Source organism: Girardinichthys multiradiatus, chromosome 18, assembly GCF_021462225.1.
Source record: "Girardinichthys multiradiatus isolate DD_20200921_A chromosome 18, DD_fGirMul_XY1, whole genome shotgun sequence".
Classification (NCBI taxonomy): domain Eukaryota; kingdom Metazoa; phylum Chordata; class Actinopteri; order Cyprinodontiformes; family Goodeidae; genus Girardinichthys; species Girardinichthys multiradiatus.
Window position 1 is genome coordinate 7,657,891 of NC_061810.1, and position 21,230 is coordinate 7,679,120.

Consider the following 21,230-nt stretch of genomic DNA (forward strand, 5'->3'; position numbering starts at 1 on the left):
GTCAATTTTCACAAAGTGCACCATGTAAAGCAAAGGATGGTCATGCTTGTTCTTTAATACAATTCTGGAGGCAGAACAGATGTCGATGTGTCCGCTAGGTGGCGACCTAGGGCTGACGAGACTCAGCTCGGACTGCAGATATGCTGGATCAGTACAGCGTGCCTGCTGATGAGCGCAAAGGAGAAGAACAGACGCACTCCTCCTCACTCATGCACCGGCTGCTTTATGGGAAGCTTTGATTGCTCATGTAGAGTAAAAGATGAGGTGGTGTTCCTTAATAAAGTCTGGGTGCGCACACTCGGTGCGCGGGAGCGCGCTCAGTTGACAAAATTGATAAAAAAAAAGCTTATAGTTTATTTGGTATTCCAGTTGGTGGCTCACATATTCATTATCTTATGTGTATCTGAACACGCCATGCAGGTAGCCCACTTTAGATTCTATGACCATGCTGATGATACTTGAATTGGGGGCTGGGGGGAAAGTTAATGATTATTCGCACCCCGATTCCGTGTCCCCGAAGTTTCCTCTTTGGATTGACAGGGTGCGCGTCAGAGCGCACGGTCCCGCCTCCTGCCTGTGGAGCGCTTGGTGCGTCTCTCTCCTGCTGTCTACTTCAAACCCATATTCCGCTGGGGAACGGCAAAAGAAGACAGAGGGAGAGAGAGAGGAAGATTGAGTGTGTGTGTGAGAGAGAGAGAGAGAGAGAGAGAGAGAGAGAGAGAGAGAGCGGGACCAGAGAGAAGAGAAACGCGAGAAAAAGAAGAGAGGAAAAAAGCAGAGCCGCGTTGCAAATGGCACTCATGGCAGGGATTTTGTTCACAGTCACCGTTCTTATTTCTGGGATTTCTACGATTGGTTCCTCGGCACGGGTATACCCTCCAAACGAAGGTAAGAAGACTGCAGCAGACTTAGACTTCATCCACCCTCCCAGCTCCGCACCGTCCCTGTGTGTGTTGGTGTCGCGAAGCCCTCTCACTCCTTGGCCCCTGGCTGCGTTTGCACAGGGATCCTCAAAGAGTTTAACAAAGGAACAAATAGCGAGGGTCACTTTTTTCAGTTGTCTGTAGATAAGGGTTGCCCAAATGCGCATTGCTCGTTTTGGTCTCAGTTGCATGGAGAGCCTGGGTGCATGGACACATCTTGTGGCCCCGACGCAGGCTGTTAAGTCAAAAAGAGAAGGACAACTATGCTGATCTCAATTCAAAAAACACTCAAGCGTTGCCAGGTTTATACAAACAAAAAAATCCGGACAAAAACTCCAGAATGAGACTAGTAAAGCAGGTCCGGAGCCAGGAGTGTGAGAACTGGTTGCTCTTTATGCCACTTTGTGTTTTGGTGGAAGACGGTGGCTTTTATTTCTAAATCAAATTGTAAAAGTTGAACTGCGCCACTCTGCGCGTAATTTCCGCACCAAATGTACATTTTCATCATAATTTAGTTAAATAAATATAAAAAATATAGACATATATTTTAGCCTGACCATGAGTTGAATTAAAATAGACAGAATAATATGAAAAATGTTTACACCAAGATCGCAGAGGGTTTCGGCTTCAACTTTCTCCTGAGCGACCTGAACATCTTTTTTTTCCAACATGTTCCCGATTCTGCAAATAAAGCAATATTTTAAATAAATCTCCCGTGTGTCCCGATCAGTGGAGCAAAGCTGCGTTTGACCCAAACAGACGCGCGACTCCTCACTTAGTCTTATTTTAATTTAATATGTGATAAATAATTTCACGACTTTTCCAGAGATTCATACCGTATGCTTATTTATGATACGTGTATGGTATTTAATTAAATTATTTTCTCAGAGCAGCAGATAAAACATTTTACGCACAACACTAATTCAGCAGTTATGGTCCATATTAATAACCTAATTACAGATAACGGTCTATAATAGCTCATTGTGTGACGTCAGTCAGTCAGTCCTTTTTTATTTTAAGGCTGGTCATATTTGCACTTCGAACAGTTTCAATTTTTCGACCTTCAATCAGACACGGATGTAAAAACGCCTCAATCGCTATAAATCATTTTTCTCAACGAAAATCAACCAGAACGGCCCTCGCAGCGGGGGAAATACGCAGAACACAACACACGCAGGGACAATCCAGTTTTAATTCCCTCGCCGCACTGACATTCCTCCTGTGAGGATATTTTTCAATTTGACTGTTATTCCCTTTTGTTAAAAATTAGGAAACCATTTTTCTTCCTCCATGTGTTAAACCTTATTGGGTCAAGCATGCTGGTGTTGTGTGGACAGTCCGAGGCTTGCATGCTTAAAAGTCTCCCATTCTTGTCTTCCAGTCACCTTATTGGACTCCAGGGCCGTACAGGGAGAGCTGGGATGGGTCGCCAACCCGACGGAAGGAGGGGTAGGTACCGCAAAGAAGTGTCCTATAGAGAGAGGGTATCCATCATTTGCAGGTTAAGCGTGAGAAGGGGCCGTGAAGGGGTGGGGTGAACTATCGAATAAATACGCAGTCCTCCCTGAGTCCCTGAGTTTTTTCTGGTGGGACCATTTCAAGAATATCTGTGTAGGAGATTTATTGTGTCATCTGTCCAACCTGTCAGGATATTAGTCTGAGGGTGAGGAGGCACTAGTCGTTTGAGATTCTCACATAGAGTAAAAAAAAAACCTGTTTGTCAGAATGAACATAATAAAATTCATTGAAAACAAACTAAGACACAAATATATAATAGGATCTAATTGCTTTGTTAGAAAAGCATAATTTATTAATACCACTGCAAAAATAATATTATTGATTGTTAAAGTGACTATCTGTAGCATTTATTTATTACTTATGATTTGCATACATAAACTTGAGGAAACCTTGAGTAAAAATGCAGAATAACCAGGGACTACATTTAGAAGTAACTTTCAATCATACCTTTTAGTCATTCTGTCCATCATAGAGGGAAGACAAGTCAAGCAAGCTGATATTAAGTGATACATTTGTCAAACTATCTGCTCTGGTAGCCAGCCTGCAGTTGGCTGCTTTACAGGGATACTTTTAGTTGTTTGTATATTGTAGCTTTAAAACACTAAACTACATGACAGTCAGGGGTTTTTCACGGCAATATTTCCAAACAGCCACATTTGTCTTTTTTTGTAAGTGAGGAAAAACTGTAGCAGTCTTCTTTTAGCCAGCTGACTGGCTGTGTGCAGCAACAGTTGGATGAGGGGCAACTAAGCGTTACCCTATGCTCCAGACAGCTGGAATAAAACTCCCTCTGGCACTTTTTCTGGCATCTCAATGAAAGGACTTCAGTGACAGAAAATTTTAGTGGATTTGAAATGGCAACTTTTAAACCTTGGCATACCTTGAGACCGTAACTGGGTCATGCCTCAGGGTGAGATCATTTCTTTTAAGCTACACCAAAATATTGATAAAATAAAACGTGATACTTTGTTATACATGTGGAGACACTTCAGAACACCTGGAGGGGCCCATGAGGCTCCAGAATATATGTTGAGAACCCACACACACCCCGCATCCCCCATGCCAGGAACCCCTGCTCGCTCCCCTCTCCCTTAACCACTTCGTAATGGTCAGATGCAGGGCCTGATACTGCAGCGAGCGTCAGGTTTCCTGAATAGACGTTGAATTGAATCGGTCTTTGTGGAGAAACTTTATATCCTTTTCCACCATTCAGCCAAGGAGGGAGGGAAAGAGGGAGAGACAGGGGGGGGGGGCTTGGCAGCTTAGAGAGGGTCCACTGGAATGGATGAATAAGGCGGAAAGTGCCGTGGGCTTCAGGGCTTCAGTCTCAACTCCGGCTACAAACCAGAGAGGAAGAGGGTTGACTAAATGCGTGATACCACACTCTAACTGCCTCTGATATTAGATGTCACTGCATGAATAAAGGTTAGACACATCCCCTGGCTCTACAAAGGGTACATTTGATAATATGTTGAATTTCCTCAAAAGCCTGAATGAATACATTCTTTCATTAAACAAAGGCTCATCACTCTTGTCTTTGGTTTACTTGCACAAATGAAAAGGCAGACACAACCGAGCCTTTTAAAGTAAAAAAAAAAGTCTGCAAATTTGCAACAATTTGGCTTGTTACTAAAAATAAAATCATCACCAGACATGTTGGACACTATGCTTTGAGCCTTCCCAAATGATCTTGCCCTGCGCATGAGTCCTGCTATCGGCCATTTTATCACAAACCAGTGATTGACAGGGTCCTGGCAGCTCCTGGAGCCTGCGTTCACCCTCTCATTATAACCAATTGATCTCATTCTGCCTCATTCCTGCTATCAGGAAAAGGGGCAGCCTTATCTTAGCGGCGCTAGATTTTCACAACAAAAGGGAGAGGGGTGTTTGTGTGGTGTGAAGGGAAGGGAGCAGAGTGGAATGGAACAGCAGGGAATGATAGACGTTTTCTTAAATTATACAGCTGCAGCTGTATTTACTATTATCCCTTCTTCCTTCTGGGAAATAAGGTTTTAATCCAGAGTGTTTATGATTAGCCATTGAGTCATATCTGCCAGCATCGCCCATATCTCCCATCATCCCAGTTTTATTCACTTTCGTACAGTTTTCTAAATGGTCAAGGCTACGCCAGCCAAAGGCCCATCTTCTGTTTACAGTCCAGCTTAGTCAAAGATGTTTTTAAAACAGTTAAAAAACTTGAAGGAAGCATACTGCATTGAGCCTCGCAAGACAAGGCCCATATTTGCTCAAGGATGCTGTGTCAAGAGGGGGAATTTTTGTCGTAAGTAAAACAAACACTCCTTTTTGGCAAAAATAATCCAAATTACACAGGGTAAAATAATCCATGTGCCTCACGTCAGTGACTCCCTTCTCTCTACGTGTTCATGCTGACCTCATGTGCGCCTCGGTTTCCAGGTCCCCCTTGATTAAGTAGACGCAAAGCAGGCCTGGGCACATTAGATTGTTAGCACTTGTTCAAAGACTTTCTGCATCTGTGTAATCACATGATGGCATTCTTCCCTTCATACCTACTCTAATGTCCTGAAACATCCACCTCAAGGTTTGTGTGTGTGCTGGAAGTGGATTTTTTTCTATATCACTCCCAAAGTAATTGAACTGAATATAGCTGAGGCATAAAACTCATTACACACATTTCCTTTCCTATTTCAGTAGAAGTGCTGAATAAAAGCAGCTTTGTGATTAAGTGCTAAAATTTATATTAGGTGTCATTCTTAAAACGGGTCTTAAGGCAGCTGAGGTATTGTCTAAAACAGTCAAATGCTTCTTCAGGGTTAAATACCTAACAGTCATGTTCAGAATTACACAGCCCGTTTTGATTATGAGATATTTTTCAGATATTGTTCTTAACTCTTAACAGGTTTTTCATACTGCTTGTTACCTTACTGTTTGTGGCACATAACTTGAGTTATAAGATCCATCAAGCTTAATTATATTCTTGTAACATTTTTACTCTTGCCCTATCCCCAGTGGGAGGAAGTGAGCATTATGGACGAAAAGAACATCCCCATCCGTACATACCAGGTGTGCAATGTCATGGAGCCAAATCAGAACAACTGGCTCCGTACTGACTGGATCCCCCGTGGAGGTGCCCAGCGTGTCTACATTGAGATCAAGTTCACCCTGCGGGACTGCAACAGCTTGCCAGGGGTCATGGGAACTTGCAAGGAAACCTTCAACCTTTACTACTACGAGTCTAACAATGACAAAGAGCGCTACATCCGCGAGAATCAGTTCAGCAAAATAGACACCATCGCTGCAGATGAGAGCTTCACTCAGGTTGATATTGGGGATCGCATCATGAAGTTGAACACGGAGGTCCGGGACGTGGGCGCCCTGACACGGAAGGGCTTCTATTTGGCATTCCAGGATGTTGGAGCGTGCATAGCTCTGGTTTCCGTCAGGGTTTTCTACAAGAAATGCCCTTTATCCGTACGAAACTTGGCCCAGTTTCCTGATACCATCACTGGTGCTGATACTTCCTCGCTGGTGGAAGTTCGTGGCTCGTGTGTGGATAATTCAGAGGAAAAGGAGGTTCCTAAGATGTACTGCGGAGCTGATGGAGAGTGGTTGGTGCCTATAGGGAACTGCCTGTGCAACCCTGGATATGAGGAACGCAATTTAGAATGCCAAGGTAAACAGCTGACATTTGTATTTTCTTTCTTACAGTGTTTTTTTTTGCTATATTCTGCATTTATACATCCGCCTAACCCATGAAATCCTGACCACATTCATCCTGCGGTACTAATACTATGTTCCCTTCCCCCACCTGTAATTCCTTGTTTTTATCCCCTTTGTTTTGTCTCTTTGTCCTATGGTTTCCTCCCTCAGTTTGCCCACCTTGCACTCTGTTGGATAATTTTATCTCCTCGCTCACTTACTCTCTCCAGTTTTCTTTTCATGGTGTGCATGGGTGATGGAAGCAATGATGACTGTAAGTGGAGTAATTAGCAGGCCCATTGGGAGGTGTTGTGCAAAGGGACGTATCCCAGGAGTACTGGTAAAACTGGGAATGGAGTGTAGAGCTCCAACTGGTTCACACCGCTACTGTGTTTTGCACCCCCACCTGTTCTTTCTCTTGCTCCCAATAGAGCCAGAAGCTTGGAAAGGAGATAGACAACTTTGGGGAGAGGGGAAAGAGAGTAAAAGGCGTCATGATTCCAAGCATGTTTGGGAGGAGAGAAAATCTTGTGTTGAGGTGGTGTTGTTTGTTTGGAGACTAGCCTTTTGTGGACAATTATTCCAGACGAGATTGCTGTAATTTTACACTTGGCCATTCAATAAATATTAAAGGACATTTTTAAGTCCTCTTTTAAATCTGATTCATGATAGTCCCTAAATAGTAGTATTGAAGTCAGAACATTTTACTGTAATTTCTCAGTATTTTCTATTCCTTCTGCTTGCTTCATTGTGCACACCATGAAGTGAAACACATGTGATACAGCACTTTTTATGGAGGATCGTTGTGAGGGTTTTACCAGTCTCAGTCAGGGTTGTCCAGCAGAGCGGCTGCCAGTTTTGCTTCACTAGTTTATTGGTAGACACCTCCAACAAGCCCATCACCATTGCATACAAAAAGCAGTGGGCTGCAGCAGCGAGGGGTCAGAGACTGGGCATGGGTGATTAACGGGGAGACAGACCACTACACCTCTCCTAATTTACGAGGGAGCCTTTATCTTGGAGGACTAATTGCATGACAAACAAGTCTGGTGATTTAGGGGTGCCACTGGCTGCTTGGGGGAAAGGAGGGGTAAAGGGGTCCGAGTAGTCACAGATGGGATTTGGGGATTCTTTTTGTATATATGGCAGAAAAAAAGGCTCCTGCAACATTTTCCTTTATGAAGTTTGCTTCAAAAAATGGAGAAAGGAGATCAAAACATGGTTAGTTGTGGAGCTTTTTTAGTACTCTGTAATGACTTTTACGATCATACTGTCTAATGTTTGAAAAAGAATAATGTCCTTGATCCCATATAATACATTTTTATCTTATACTGGCTGGTGAAATTGAAGTAGTATCCTTATCACTGTGATTTCTGTTGAGATAAGTAGCTCTAACTTGCCACAGAAGGCTGTATGGATATGCAACCATAGATTTTATTGGACTAATGCAGTCTTGTCGTATTTTGCCAGCCCTGTTCTGACACTGCTGCTTTTTAAGCCAATATATCCATTTAGTTCACATATCACTGCCGCTCCTTGATTGTGTTTAAGTTAACAATGCCAGGCACTCCATTACCGTTTAGCTTCAGTTACACTGTTTATATTTTAATGATTCACTTTCAATCGGTCTCTGGATGACACGCCTCGGGTGCAGCCTGAGGTGTCAGTGAGGATAAAGTCCACTGACTCCAGGGTTAAAAGGTGCTGTCCACTATTGGTCCTCAAGTGCACTGATGAGCTGGTTAATATTCCCATAAGTGACAGACTCCATGAGAAAGGGGCTCTACTCTTCTAAGGACATGTTGACCAAGAAGCTCAGACAGAAGCTTGTTTTGGGGGCAGGGTGGTTTTCGTGACTAAGCTGAGGGTTTTGCTTTTCTGGTTGGTGTTTTTAAATTTTAAACAATTTTAATAAATCTGTGTGTCAGACTGCACTTTGACTAGATAGCTGTGCACCCGTATACTTAAAGGTTTTCTGTGATACGCACACCACAGCTGTAAGAAGGCATGTGTTTGGAGGCTTGTGTGTCCTTTCTCTTCCTGTGTATGCATGGGGTTACAAGGGCACCTTGGCCCCTGGTTCCCAGCCTAAGATGAATGGGATCTCCTCCATCATTGTTTGGGTGGCAGGAGAGCCGACTGAGGATGGTGATGTTTGGGGAGAAAGGGGAGCCGAGGGGAGCTTATGGGGCACAGAGAACTTGCATTCTACTCCTTGGTAGAGGTCAGGGGTCGTCACCTTCTGCATCCATCTTACTGCTGTGTCTGACAGGGTCGTGGATCCAGGATCGATTAAGACGTCAGGGTTTTGACAGCTGTGTCGGTGGAGTTTGTAATCGAAGTAGACCTGGGGTGACTATGGCATACTCACAGGTCCCAAGGAAGAGGAACAACCAGGGAACTGAGGGCCCCCCTGATCTAATGAGAGGGCTCTATCTGTATGCTCTGTAAGGATGGTGGAGGACTCCCACTTCTCATCTAGTGAGGGGGTTTTTAGTGTTGGAGGTACTGCAGAGGGAATGAGGTGGTGTGATCAAGAGATTAGTAAAAACTCAGCATGTCGTTACATGCATGTCATTGCATGACATTATTGCTACCACTGCATTTTTGACACGGACAGAAGAAAACGGTTTTCCAACAGCAGGCCACACAGAGCAGTTATGTGTGTTTCCATTAGAATAAGTAGATTTGCAGTTGTGATTTATTTGCTTTCATGTTGCATGGGTTTATGTATGTTGAGGATGCCGTCTTGTTAAGGTGCCAGCAGCTTCAGGTGACACTGCAGACTGCACGCTCACTGAGTTGTGAACAAGTTTCCCTCATTTCAGTCAACATACAGCATGTCTTTTGTTCTTTTGTGAGATCCCTTGTTGACAAATGCATTCCCTTCCCCTCCTCTATGTGTACTAGATTTTTGTGAGAGTTTACACCTAACTTGCTGGTTCAGAACACGAGTCCACATGAGAACAGTGTCATGTTAGTAGGAGAGATGTGATGAGTTAATAACCTCACAAAAAGACCAGAAACAAAATTGGTTTCACCAGATCAAGACCGGGAGATTTTACAGCCATTTTTTAGGGAAACTAATCCACATTTATTTAATTATCCACTGTGTCTTAAAGATGCTGTCATTGTCTTAAAGATGCTGTCAGTTCACAATAATTCAGTCCAGTCCAATTTTTTGTGGTTTTCAAGTTAGTCTTCATCTAAAACTTGTCTAATGCAAAAAAAAAAAAAAAAAAAAATAGTAAATGCTACTATAGTAAATGCTAAAAATAGTAAGTGCTCGTGCGAGTACGAGTACAATCAACTGTAAAATTTTGTTTTTAAAAAATGCTTTCATTGTACAGTTATCAGGTTGAAGTTTAGTTGGTTTAAGTATTTTAGATTCTGAACTATAGATGACCAAATGCCCCTATTAAAACTCAAAAACTGTGAATTTAGTTTTCTGGACCATTTGGAAGCTTTAAGGTTGATGCTAACCTTACCGTAGTTAGCGGCTAATAGTTAGCTAGTCATAGTATAAACCGTTCAAGTATTGCCTGTCACTCTGTCAAAGTTTCTTTTTTTAAAGAACTCAAAATGCTGCCAAATATTTTGAGACTTCTTCGATGTCAATGCAGTGTTGTCAGCCAGCAGTCAAAAAGTCTTTCTTATCACACTATGTCAGCACAAGAAGGCAGCTTCCCTTCTCATCTTAAAATAAGAGTTTTAAACATGGATAAAGGAAGTTAGACATAAAGCGCTGGCCTCAATATCTGGGGCACACAATGATAGCTTAACCTAAAACAGCCCATCGCAAGACAGACTTGACTGAATCTCGTGAAAAGATCTCATTACAACCCTTTTTGTATCGTTTTGGCTTTGGATCTATGTGGAACATCATTTTAGGGGCTTCAAAACATGTTTTTTGAATGGTTTCTAAGGTTAAAAAAAGTAAAATGCTATCTTTGAGTGTTAATGTAATTAACCAAAACACCAAACAAAAATGTTGAGGTCAGGACTCTGTGCAGGTCAGTCAGCTTTCTCCACACCAAACTTTATACACCTGCAGCCGTGGAAGTGATTGGAAAACCACCATTGATTTGGTGGTGTGATCAAATACATTTGACAGTATAGTGTAGAGTCATTTGCTGAAGAGTAATTCAGACCTAAACTTTGGTCAAAGCATAATCTAAATCTTAGGTTCAAGCTTCCTGCTAAAGTATAAAACATTATTTTTGCTTTTTCTTCTACATTTCTGGTGTCGATTACGCTAACGCTAATGCTTTAATGGAATTCTGTTAAATTAAAGATTTTCCTAGCTTTGTTGTTTTCTTGCTATCTACTCACAAAGTTTCAAGTTCACTTCATGGATCCATTTTTTTCAGCTTTCAGTTTTTTCCTGTATTACCTGCAAGACTGAGTGGATAAAAGCTTAAACTCAGACAGGGATGACAGTGTGGGATGAGAGCTTTTCCTCACCTGACGTGCTCTCCCCCACCTCATTCATGCACTATTCCCAGCAGTCTCTGCTGAGCTGGAAACCCTCATTGGTGCTGGATTAAGAGGTTTTAAGGATGAAGTTTCTCTCCTCATTGTGTGCGTGTGTATCTGGGTCTCCCATTCTCTCCATCCCTCTGTTGACAGTTTTAAATATGCGCTTGGGAGCATCATTCTAAATTCACCACGTAATTCTATTTAGCCTGCCGGTCCCCGATGGCTTTAAGTACATAGACCCAGTCTCCCTCTCCTGTTTCACCATGTGTTCCTCCCCCTCTTCCTCTGCATATGCACAAATTAGGTATTTGCATCTTCTTTTATGCTGGCTTAGTCGCTTGCTTGTTCTCTTTCTCTCCCATGTCATCCGTCTCCTTAAATTTCCCTTTGCTTCAGTGACTCATTATATGCATTTATCTTTTTTTCATCTGTATCTTTTTTTATACTCTTTTACTTTTTTTGCCAAGCTCCTGTTAGTAATTTTCACCCATTGACACCGTCTTTATTCCTGCGCCTTTCCCTTTTTTCCTCCCTCTGCGCCGGCCGTCGAGGTGGTTAGTGTTTGTCAGCCTGTCTGTGGTGGCGGCAGCAGGAAGTGGACTGAATAATGGGATTATACCTTCAGCGGCGGGGGTGGGGGGTAGCACACTGAACATCATCACCCGTCATTCTTCTCTCAGACGTGCATTCACAAGTGACACTTGTGAGTGCTCACTCTAACTCTAATTATAAACGCTCAGGCTCATGCAGAGGAAGAGGGAAATCAGTGTGCCTGCTCACACACATGCATGACCCTATGCTTGAATATCCTGGTATGCACACGTGCAAAATAACATAGTAAGCAGTAATCTTAGAGTACACTAACACATATGTACAGCAGATGCAAGCGTGCACAGCCAGAGCCGAGCTGAGTGCAGGAGAATGGAGGTGAATGTACTCATCACTCTCCCTGCCACCAGAGAGGCTCATTTTGTGTTGCTGAATAGAGACGAGGAATCTATTACCTACTGAAAGTAGGAAAGAACAACAGGTACAGAGGGAGAGGACAGAATATCCCATAAGGTTTTCCACCCACTGCTGCTAAAATAATTATTAAAATAATTTTCTCCTAAACGTTGTTGCTAAAATCCACTCAACGCACAAATCTTATTAGCCAGAGGAGGGGCTGGTGGTGGTAATTCAGACATCATTAACTGAGGTGCTGAAATGTTTTTCCTGCTCGGCCGGCCGTCCTGCCTCGATGTTTGTTCCCTTTGCAGCTCTCTGCACTCAACACCTCTCTCTAGCCCCCAAATAACCCCCACACCCCTTGTTGTGCCCTGTTTAGGGCAGGAAGCAAGCGGTGATAGAATGTGACCCACGGTGATAGTCGCTCCCACAGTGCCGGGCATACCGCAGCACGTGATTATTACAGCAGTGCTGCACAAGAAAAAACCCACCTCTGTTCATTTATCCCCCAATGAGTTCTTAACCTCTCATTTTGTAGAACCAAAGAAATTCAAAACCCTGTTTCCAATTGTTTTTCTTCTACCACCCATCCCCTGCTGCAGGGGAATTATATGTATCGTGTCAAACTTAAGTTTTACATAAAAAAAAACACTAGCCTTAGCAGCAGTTTAGAAATGATTAAGAAAATTAATATAGAGAGCAGCAGTTCCACCAAAGTGCTGTACACACAGATTCTGAATAGAGCCACCACAAGAAATTAAAAGGAAATGGATTGACAATAAAAATAACTGACGAATAAAATAAAGCATTGCTCAGAACCACTCGACCAGATCAGAAAACCTGTTTAAAGGAGTGTGTTTATAGAAGTTTTTGAAATAGCTTGAAATGTTTAATGGACTGAACTTCCAACGTGCTTTTCTTGTCATGCTGATTGCTCCAAACAGCTTTTATAGTGGAGCGACATTCACCGTTAGACACTCACAAGCACACACACATTCATACACCCATATGCTGTTCGGCAGGCAACTTTGATGAAGAAAGCTCAAACCCACTACTCTCTGTTCTGCATACACCTTAAAATATTAAACTGTATTGAGGACGGATGGCATTGTGCTTTGCATTGAGTTTTATGGTGGACATTTAGTCAGTCTGAGGCTTTTGGAACAGATTTAAGCATCCACATAGTTTAAATTCCTAAATCAGGCCAGTGTATACTGTAAGGTTGGAAATTAGATTCAGATCAAAAATGATTACACATCTATTAGATCTTCGTACATTAGCCACAATTACACAACCAACTAATCAAGCTCAACAAAAGTATGCAAACATTTTCTTTCAGTTTTATTTAGTTTTTGTTTAGACAAAGCACCTTATCTTCAATAGCAATAACAATACTCAAAAGAATGAAAATAACTTCATATTGCCAACCATCTAACAGCGTGTATCCTAAAAAAAGGATGTTATTGTAAAATATTTATTTTTGGTCTATTTATGTTTAACTCTAACAGGCAATAGTCTACCAGCAGGACTTTTCCTAACGGCAATAAGTAAATCTGTAGCCATCAGCTGGGGGTTCTCCAACTTCTTTGACAGCCTACAGTTTAGAATGACTTTCTACAGTTTAGTCGTACTCTACTGTAAGCAAATGTACATATGTATCTCTAACAAATAATATATAGGTACTAGCAGAAGTTCACTTTGACCTCCTGAAGGAGGTCCTAACCACATATTTTATGAGACTCAACTCACCCAAACTGGATCACAGTCAAAAAAAGATATAAAAATGGGATGTAATACACAGTTTTGAAAATATACACTTAGATAAATTATACTTGTGGTTTGAGCATTTTAATTTCTATTAATATCCATGGTTTATGAAAATAGTCATAAAGAAAATATTAATTTGTTGCAATGTATGAAGGAAAGGAGGAAAATGGCACTGCATCAGTAAAACAAATGGGGACATGACTTAGCAAAGATTAACAGTTTAAATACTACGAGATCTTAAACTTCTTTCATTTTTATTGCATATAACTCGGAGGACATGGCTCAACAGGAAACATTCAAAGCTTTTGTGTATTTTGTCTATTGGGTATTAATGAGTGCATGGATACAGTTATTTAACATCACAGCTTAAAATAATGATAATCGAAAATAATGATATCTGACTGTTGTCCTGTGTTAGCTGATGGTCATGTATGTTTGTGTTTTCATGTTCTGCAGAAGAGGAACCTGCTGAAAAACAGGCCTGAATATTTCAATATATTTCCTGTTTTAAAAAATCTAAATATCAGATAAAATAAATTTCATGTAACAAACCTACTGATAAAACGTTTTTGCAGTGTTTTAATTCACATTTGATCACATCTGAATTTGCAAAAACATAACATGCAAGCTTTGCATTGGACAGTAAGTACACTATTTTCCTGACAGATCCCGCTGTGTTTGTACAGAGGAGCTAGCACGGTTGTCAGATGGCATCAGCGCCATATGTGGCATGGAAGTGAAAAAAATTGACAAACATTTCTACTCTCCTCTCCTCCTCTCTCCTCTGCACTCATCCTTCTGAAAAGCATCCTCTCTTTGAAGCCCGCGTTGGGAAGAGGGAGCGATTAAAGCAGTCAGCAAGCAAATTAGCATGTCAAAAGGCCCTGAATCAATACCCCAGCTCTCTACCAACACAACCCCCTCCGTCTCTCTCTAACCATCTCTGCCATTCTCCCCATTCCTCTCCCCCTCCATTTTCTCCTGCACTCCTGCGTGCTCTTGCTCTTCTTCCTTTGCCCCTTCTCTTTTTTGCTGTGCTCAATTGAAAATCTTCCTCGCCGTTCTTTCAGCTGGCAGATGACTGGGAGAGAGGAGGCTGGGTTTGTAAAGGGAGATGGACGGATGCATAGGCAGAGAAAGACGGGTAGGGAGGGAAAAGTGGACAGGCATCGAGTGGGCATGGGTTGGCGGGCTCTGGAGAGAAGGAGGCTATGAAAGACAAAAAAAAAGGCCCCTGTCACCCTCTTTGTGCCGACTGAGAGGCAGAATGGACCTCTCACGCCAAGAGGAGCAGAGGAGATAGAGATGAGGAGGCAGGGAGTTGGAGAAAAAAATACGACAAAAAACATGGGAGGAAGTGAAGTGGAAAGAGATTTAGTTCCAGTCTGGCAACTATACATTTTCTGCACTTCATCCATCTGTTCACCATTGCACAGAAATCCCTTTGATCTAGGGCAATATGCTGCTGTATGTGTGCAAGCCATTATCTGTCCTGTATTTATTCTGTGCATCTGTCTCAACAGGCATATCACATGCTATATCATAAACCTCCATTAATGTCTCGATATGGTTGCACGATCTGAAGCTGGAGACAAAGCGGCCCAGTGGCTCCTTAGGTGGATGGCCCGCTCTCTGCTCGCTTTCTGACAATGGGAAGCTGATTGCAAACACCTTGAAAATGCTTTATCTCTCCCTGTCTCTTTTTCCCACTGATTTCTATCTTAAGCTCCCTCAGTCCCACCGGGCCAATAGTAGGTGGTCTTTTCTTCTATTTCCCCCTCATCCTTTTTCTCTTGGGGCACAGGGTTCAGTGGCCAAATCAAAGAGCTTCTCTGCAGCAATCAGTTAAGGGTTATGACAAAAAAGGCTTGCAATAAAGAATTTCTGTGCAATCTGATGGGCCCTGAGACTGGACACAGTGCCCATTTTAATGAGCTCACATCCCTCTTTTCAAATCATGGTCGCTGAGAACTTAACACCATTTTTTCACCTGTGGAAAGACATGCACACAATCAAAATATGTAATGTGAATCTCAGAACACATGCAGGTAGATGCAAGAAAAGAGTTGCTGATGCAGTAATTATCACTTTTTATAGGGTTGCAGTAGTAGAGATGCACCAATCATGTTTTGAGGCCGGTTTCAGATCTTTAGTTTTTGCAAAGATTTAACCTGCCAATACAGATTTTAGCTTCTTGTAAGCATCCAAACAGGAGTATGCAACATTATTCCAATTACTTTGTTCTAGCATTCTATGACTGGTCATTAATATATGTATAGTCAGAGCAGAAGTGATACCATATCCTGTGTGAGACAACTGTCACAGTTTACAAATATTTTAAAACAAATACATGATTTTGGAGTAGCCATGCCTTTAGCATCTTATACTGGCATGGCTAGCCTTAAAACTCAAGCCTTTGTGTGAATTCCCTAGAGAATGTGAACCCTAACCTTACTCTAAGATTTCCCAAAAGTTTCTAACTATTCCAAACACAGCACACTCTAAGACAGACAGATGTTTAAAGCTCAAAAGGATAAAACACAGTTCAGCCTTCCTGTTAATTGCTAAATGACTTGCTCTCTTGTAGCCTTACTGAGCAACAGACATGTTATGACATAAAAAAAATCTAGTTTCCTTTTAAACACATCTGGGTGGTTTTTCTGAATTTAATACTTGTATAAAATTTATAGGAAGGCCACCTTAAGTAATTGTGATGGGTGACACCTGCCTGATGTCCAAAAAGACGTTGTTGTAAGCAAGGAAGGAGTAGAGAAAGGACTCCCCCCACAATAAGTAGAATATATGGGGGAGGGGGAACAGGGCGTTACTACATAAAGCCCAAAAAAAATTCAACTCACTTTTGCACTTTACCTGGCAGTTTTTAAAAGTACTATATTCCACAGGAACATACAGCGTAAAATGTGGGTGGTTTTGAAATGGGAACATTTTAAAACTAGGCTATAGCTTAATACTGGAAAGTGGTCCTTGCCTAATATATAGAAGCAAAATTAGTTTTTTTGAAGCTTGAAGTATGCTCAGCAGTTAGGATTTGGCCATTTTTGGTTTCCAACATTTTATTTGGGAGACTGGTTTAATCTCTGTAGCAATATGATTTAAGAAACTCACAGCAGGTCCAAAATGTAGTAAACAGTGAGAAAAAAAACTCCCCTCATCTCTCCACTCACTCTTTCTTTTTCTCAGGATCTATTAAACTTGCAGGATGATGTAAATATTATGTTACAGCTTTGAGCATGCAACACATGTCTTGTGAAGATGTTCTGTATAAATTTAATTTTGAATTTGTGGGGAGAAAACAGGCAATTATTGTGCTAACTTGGCATGTTGAATCAGTCAGTAAAAATGTAAATGTCACTGATAATTGTTAAAGCTACGATAGACTTTTTTATGCTTTCTAAACCACCCATACTGACTGTGCTTATATCTCCACTGAAGAAGGTAATTTGATGGTACTCCGTGTGGTTGGTCTTTCACAGAATTCTCCAAACACTTTAATATAACAGGAAAAACATTTGAGCTAACATAAATGATCACATTTTAATAAGCGCTATTGACACTGGGAACTAAAGGCAATGCTAAAGAAGAGCATAGGCATTATTGCATACTGCTCTTGGCCAAGGGCAAAAATACTGTTTTATGCTAAGCTAGCTGTATACTAGCTTTAGTTTCATATTCAGCAGTTAGACACTGATAACATTGGATGCACCAATCCTCTAATGCAGCTCTTTGTAAGTGATTATCCCATGAAATCAAACTTTTTTGATACACCAATTATGTAACACATTTGTTGCTATTTCATTCCTCTAAAACACACAGAAAAAAAATCTGCTGAGAGCTAAAGAACCACATTTGGGAAGTTTTGCTAACTCAGTTCTTGGTAAAATATGGACTGATTCAACCCTAGACTGAATTAACACAGCAGGGTTTGGGTTATGGGTTTGACCCCTCATACTGGCTTAGCTTAGTAACCTAAAAAAAAATGATTAAATGTGTCTAAAATTAAGGCTGCCGAACACAAGGTTGAAAAAAATAGAACATATCATGTATTACTAAACTAGCCAAGTAATATTATGATTTCAATCAACTTTTTTTTTTTATTTATTCTGAAAAAAAGAAAGGAAATTTCAATATAACAGTGCATGCAATCATACTGCTCCTCCCCTTTTTGGTTGAAAGACCAGTATTAAAATAATTATTAAATAAATATGTCCAAAACAAGTATTGCTGAAATGCAATTGCAAGAAGGCTGAAAGTAGAACTATTTATATAACTTATATTGAAGCTAAAAGACTAATGTTATGTTAAGAGAACCAACTCATTTTCTAATGTGAACTAAAGTCATTAGCACAGCCAGCTGACATTAATTGTACAGCATTGTTTTGCCATGATATCATGTCTTATGTTTCTTCTCTAATCCAATAAACCCAGTCAGACCCAATGTTTGGTTAAAAATCCCCAACTTCTGTCCAAACAGCATAAATCCAGGATTTTCTTCAAGGAAATAGTCCTGTAGTTTTTGTGTGTGCAGGTAGAGATCTTTGGTCTCACCCCAGAACTCTGAGATCAACTGACTGCCCTCCTGCGAATCATCTGCGTTTCAAAATACAATCCTGTTTGTGCATCCAGCACACTGTGGGGCTGCTTGTGAGGTGCAACTTCCCTGTGGGAAAGCCGAAATGTAATTTGGGGATGTGGAGGTCTTGCAGCGTTGGGAGACCTGAAGCTGCAGCGCTCCAGCCAGAGGCAGAGGTGCGTCCATGCCCTGGCATGGACACAGGGATTAGAAACATTGATCCTTTCATTGAAGCCAGTCATCTAATAATGCTGGAAGGGTGGCTAGGAGAAAAAAGAGACGTGTTCCTCTTGTAGTTTCACACCATGTTGGTTTGTAAGAGAAAGGAGAAAACAGGAGTGGAGAGAAAACCTAAGGAGGATATGATAAAGATTGAGAGAAGAAAGGTTCTAAAATGAGATAGCTTTACTAGATGTCCTAGTGTGTATATGTGACTGAAACAGTCTGTGTGCAATAGAGAAGAAAGGAAGATGAATCAATTGTTGCCTTCTGGCTCTGATAAATGGCTGGATATATAAAGGTGAAGTGAGGGCTATGGGTATAGAGTGATATGGCTCTTTGAACAAGCCTGGTGTGGTCGTATCTCGAGCTGCTGATTGATATTAGAGCCGATATCGCTAGTGTCTATTGTTGAGCCGTTTCACCTGACACTGAACTGATTTCAGTGGGATAGGGAGCACCTTTAATAACACCTTTTTATTGAAACAACCTGAGACCCAGCAACCCTTTTGTTTAACAGAAAAAAATACCTCTAGCAATCAGTTGTAATATGGTGCTGTGTAATACCTCTGTTTTAGTTGTGTAATACATTATTGAAAGTGTTAAGCAATAGTATACAGAGTTATGAGCACATTTCTGACAAGCCTTGGGGCATATGGTATGGCATCTCCCTATAGAGTTAGGCAACATAGTTTTCATAGTGATTAAATGTTTTTCACGTTTTGTCCTTTTACTACCCCAAACGTCAGTGTTTATTGGGATTTTAACTTACAGATCAACATAAAGTGGTGCACAACTGTGGAAGTGAAATTAGCCATAATTTAAACATTTTTTACAAAGAAAAATCTGAAAAGTAAAGATTACTTTTGCATTCAGCCAAATTTACTATGATACCCACAAATAAAATACAATGCAGCAAATATTGTCAGATGTCTGTGGTAACTCTGGAGACGCTGCAAAGCCCAGGTGAGAAAAAAAGAAAAGTGGCAAAAACAAAGTCGCTGTTAATACAAAACCATAGAAAATCTGCAGTTTGTTACAAGCTAAGTAGGAACCATAGTAAACATATATGTGCCCACTGCCCACTTCTCTGAACACACCTTCTCCATGGTGAAACACGACAGTATCACGGCAGCATCATACGCAGGGAATGGTTTTATTTAGCAGGAACAGGGAAGCTGGTCAAAGCTAATGGGAATATAGATGGCAATCCGGGTGGAAAACCTCTTAGCTGCTGCAAAAGACAGGAGACTTTAAATGTGAAGGCATATAATATCAGTCTCAATGTACAAAGCTGCTAGAGACAAAGACAGACTACATAGAAATGCTTGCATACACTCCTAGTTTTTTATTTTATATGATTTTTTTCCGCTTCACAGTTATGCAATTCTCTCTTTTGGTCTATCATATAAAATCAAAATAAAATAAATTGAAGCTTGTTTTTTTGTAAGATGACAGAATGTGGTAAGAGTTTAGCAAAAAGAAAATAATTCATAAATAACACAGAGAGGGAAAAAATATTCCAATACAGAATTCAGGTTCTGTGCTACCCAAACACATGATATCCCTTTGACTCTCATACTCTTTTATTGGTCTCTACTCATAATCCTCTGCCTTTCCTCACATCAACACATCAAAGCTACATGCTACAACACATCAGCATAAGATCCCTGTCTAAGCAGATACTAACCTAAGACTCCTGTTACCACCACCGCCCCCCCCCCCCCCCCCCCCCCCCCCCCGCCCCCACCACACACACACACAGAGTAGGCTACACATGGACAACTCAGCAACATTTATGCATATGCATGTTTACTACTGGCTTAGGAAATGCACACAGTTGTTGTGCCAAAGCATGCCATGCCAACAGGAGCCTACACCATTTTAAATCAGGGGTCCCGTTTAAGGCCATTCCATTTTCATGACGGTAATGACCTCAATCGTGTTTGGAAAGAGAAAAAAAAATAACCTCGAGGAGGTAACACCACCATAGGGTAAAGGTCACTGCGTTGACACCTACACTGGAGACCACCGCTGAGTTGACATGAGCTATGAAGAGCTACTGACCTGAGAAGGTTTTTATGTACCCTCAGTGTACACACACACACACACACCCACACACACACACACACACACACACACACACACACACACACACACACACACACACACACACTCACGCCCTCACACACACATCTACGCACAATAGAAGGTGCTTTGAGGCCCCAGACAGGCTGTCGTCTAGGAGCTGCCTGTAGATTACCTAAACAAACAACCTAAAAATACTTTCCTTTTCACCCGCGAGCCGACCATTCCCGAGCCCTCCTCACGTCCCTTTACGCTCCTTCCAGAAAACCGCAAGAGGCTGATGTCAAACTTGCCCTTGAGATCACAGACAACTAGGCAATTAAACTTTTGCTTGTGTGTTTCTGTATCCTTAAGCACTGACAGATGTGTGTGTCACATACTGTAGGTCACATGTGAATGTGAGGTGTGTTTATAATCTGACTTACTACAGGGGGTTTGGTAAGATCACGTCTGAGTTTAATGTAAATGTGCCGCTGTGAGGAAGTTGCCATGTTCAAAAAATCAGATAATTTTTATTTAAAAAAACCAACACTTTTTCTGATTTACGTATAGATCTGAAACGTGTCTTAATGTAAATGTCATCAGGCTGCAACTAATTTCATAGTAATAAAGCCACCTGAAGGAACACACCAAGGAGATCTAATAGAGCTACTGGTTCTGCATAGTTACCCTAAGTGATCAGATCATAATCTCAAGAGAGATTTGTGTCCATGAAGTCCTATTTTAGAGTAAAACAAAAAATCAATAAAAATGCCATCTTTCATTAAGTTCAATTTGCTTAAAAACATATTTAGATTTTTTTTTCATCTTGTGCATTAGGTCAAAAAACTGTACAGTCAGTCAGTCAGTCATTTTCTACCGCTTATTCCATAGTGGGTCGCGGGGCAGCTGGTGCCTATCTCTAGCAGTCTATGGGCGAGAAGCGGGGTACACCCTGGACAGGTTGGCAGTCCATCGCAGAAAACTGTATAGTTCTTCAAAAAATTATTTCTTAAAATCTTTTTCATTTTCTGATGTTA

General features: G+C 41.3%; 1 protein-coding gene across 3 annotated transcripts in view; it reads left to right on the top strand.

Annotated features, from left to right (window-relative positions):
• Positions 1-470: 470 nt before the first annotated feature.
• Positions 471-21,230, top strand: part of epha4l (eph receptor A4, like) — an 80,651-nt gene continuing 59,891 nt past the window's right edge. Inside the window, exons 1-3 of one of the 3 annotated variants that reach the window (XM_047391575.1) lie at positions 471-888; positions 2,305-2,372; positions 5,430-6,093. In XM_047391575.1, coding sequence (XP_047247531.1) covers positions 486-888; positions 2,305-2,372; positions 5,430-6,093 — 1,135 coding nt within the window. In that variant the 5' untranslated portion in view covers positions 471-485. The remainder of the gene's footprint in view (positions 889-2,304; positions 2,373-5,429; positions 6,094-21,230) is intronic. The other 2 variants (XM_047391574.1, XM_047391576.1) reach the window with 2 other exon arrangements.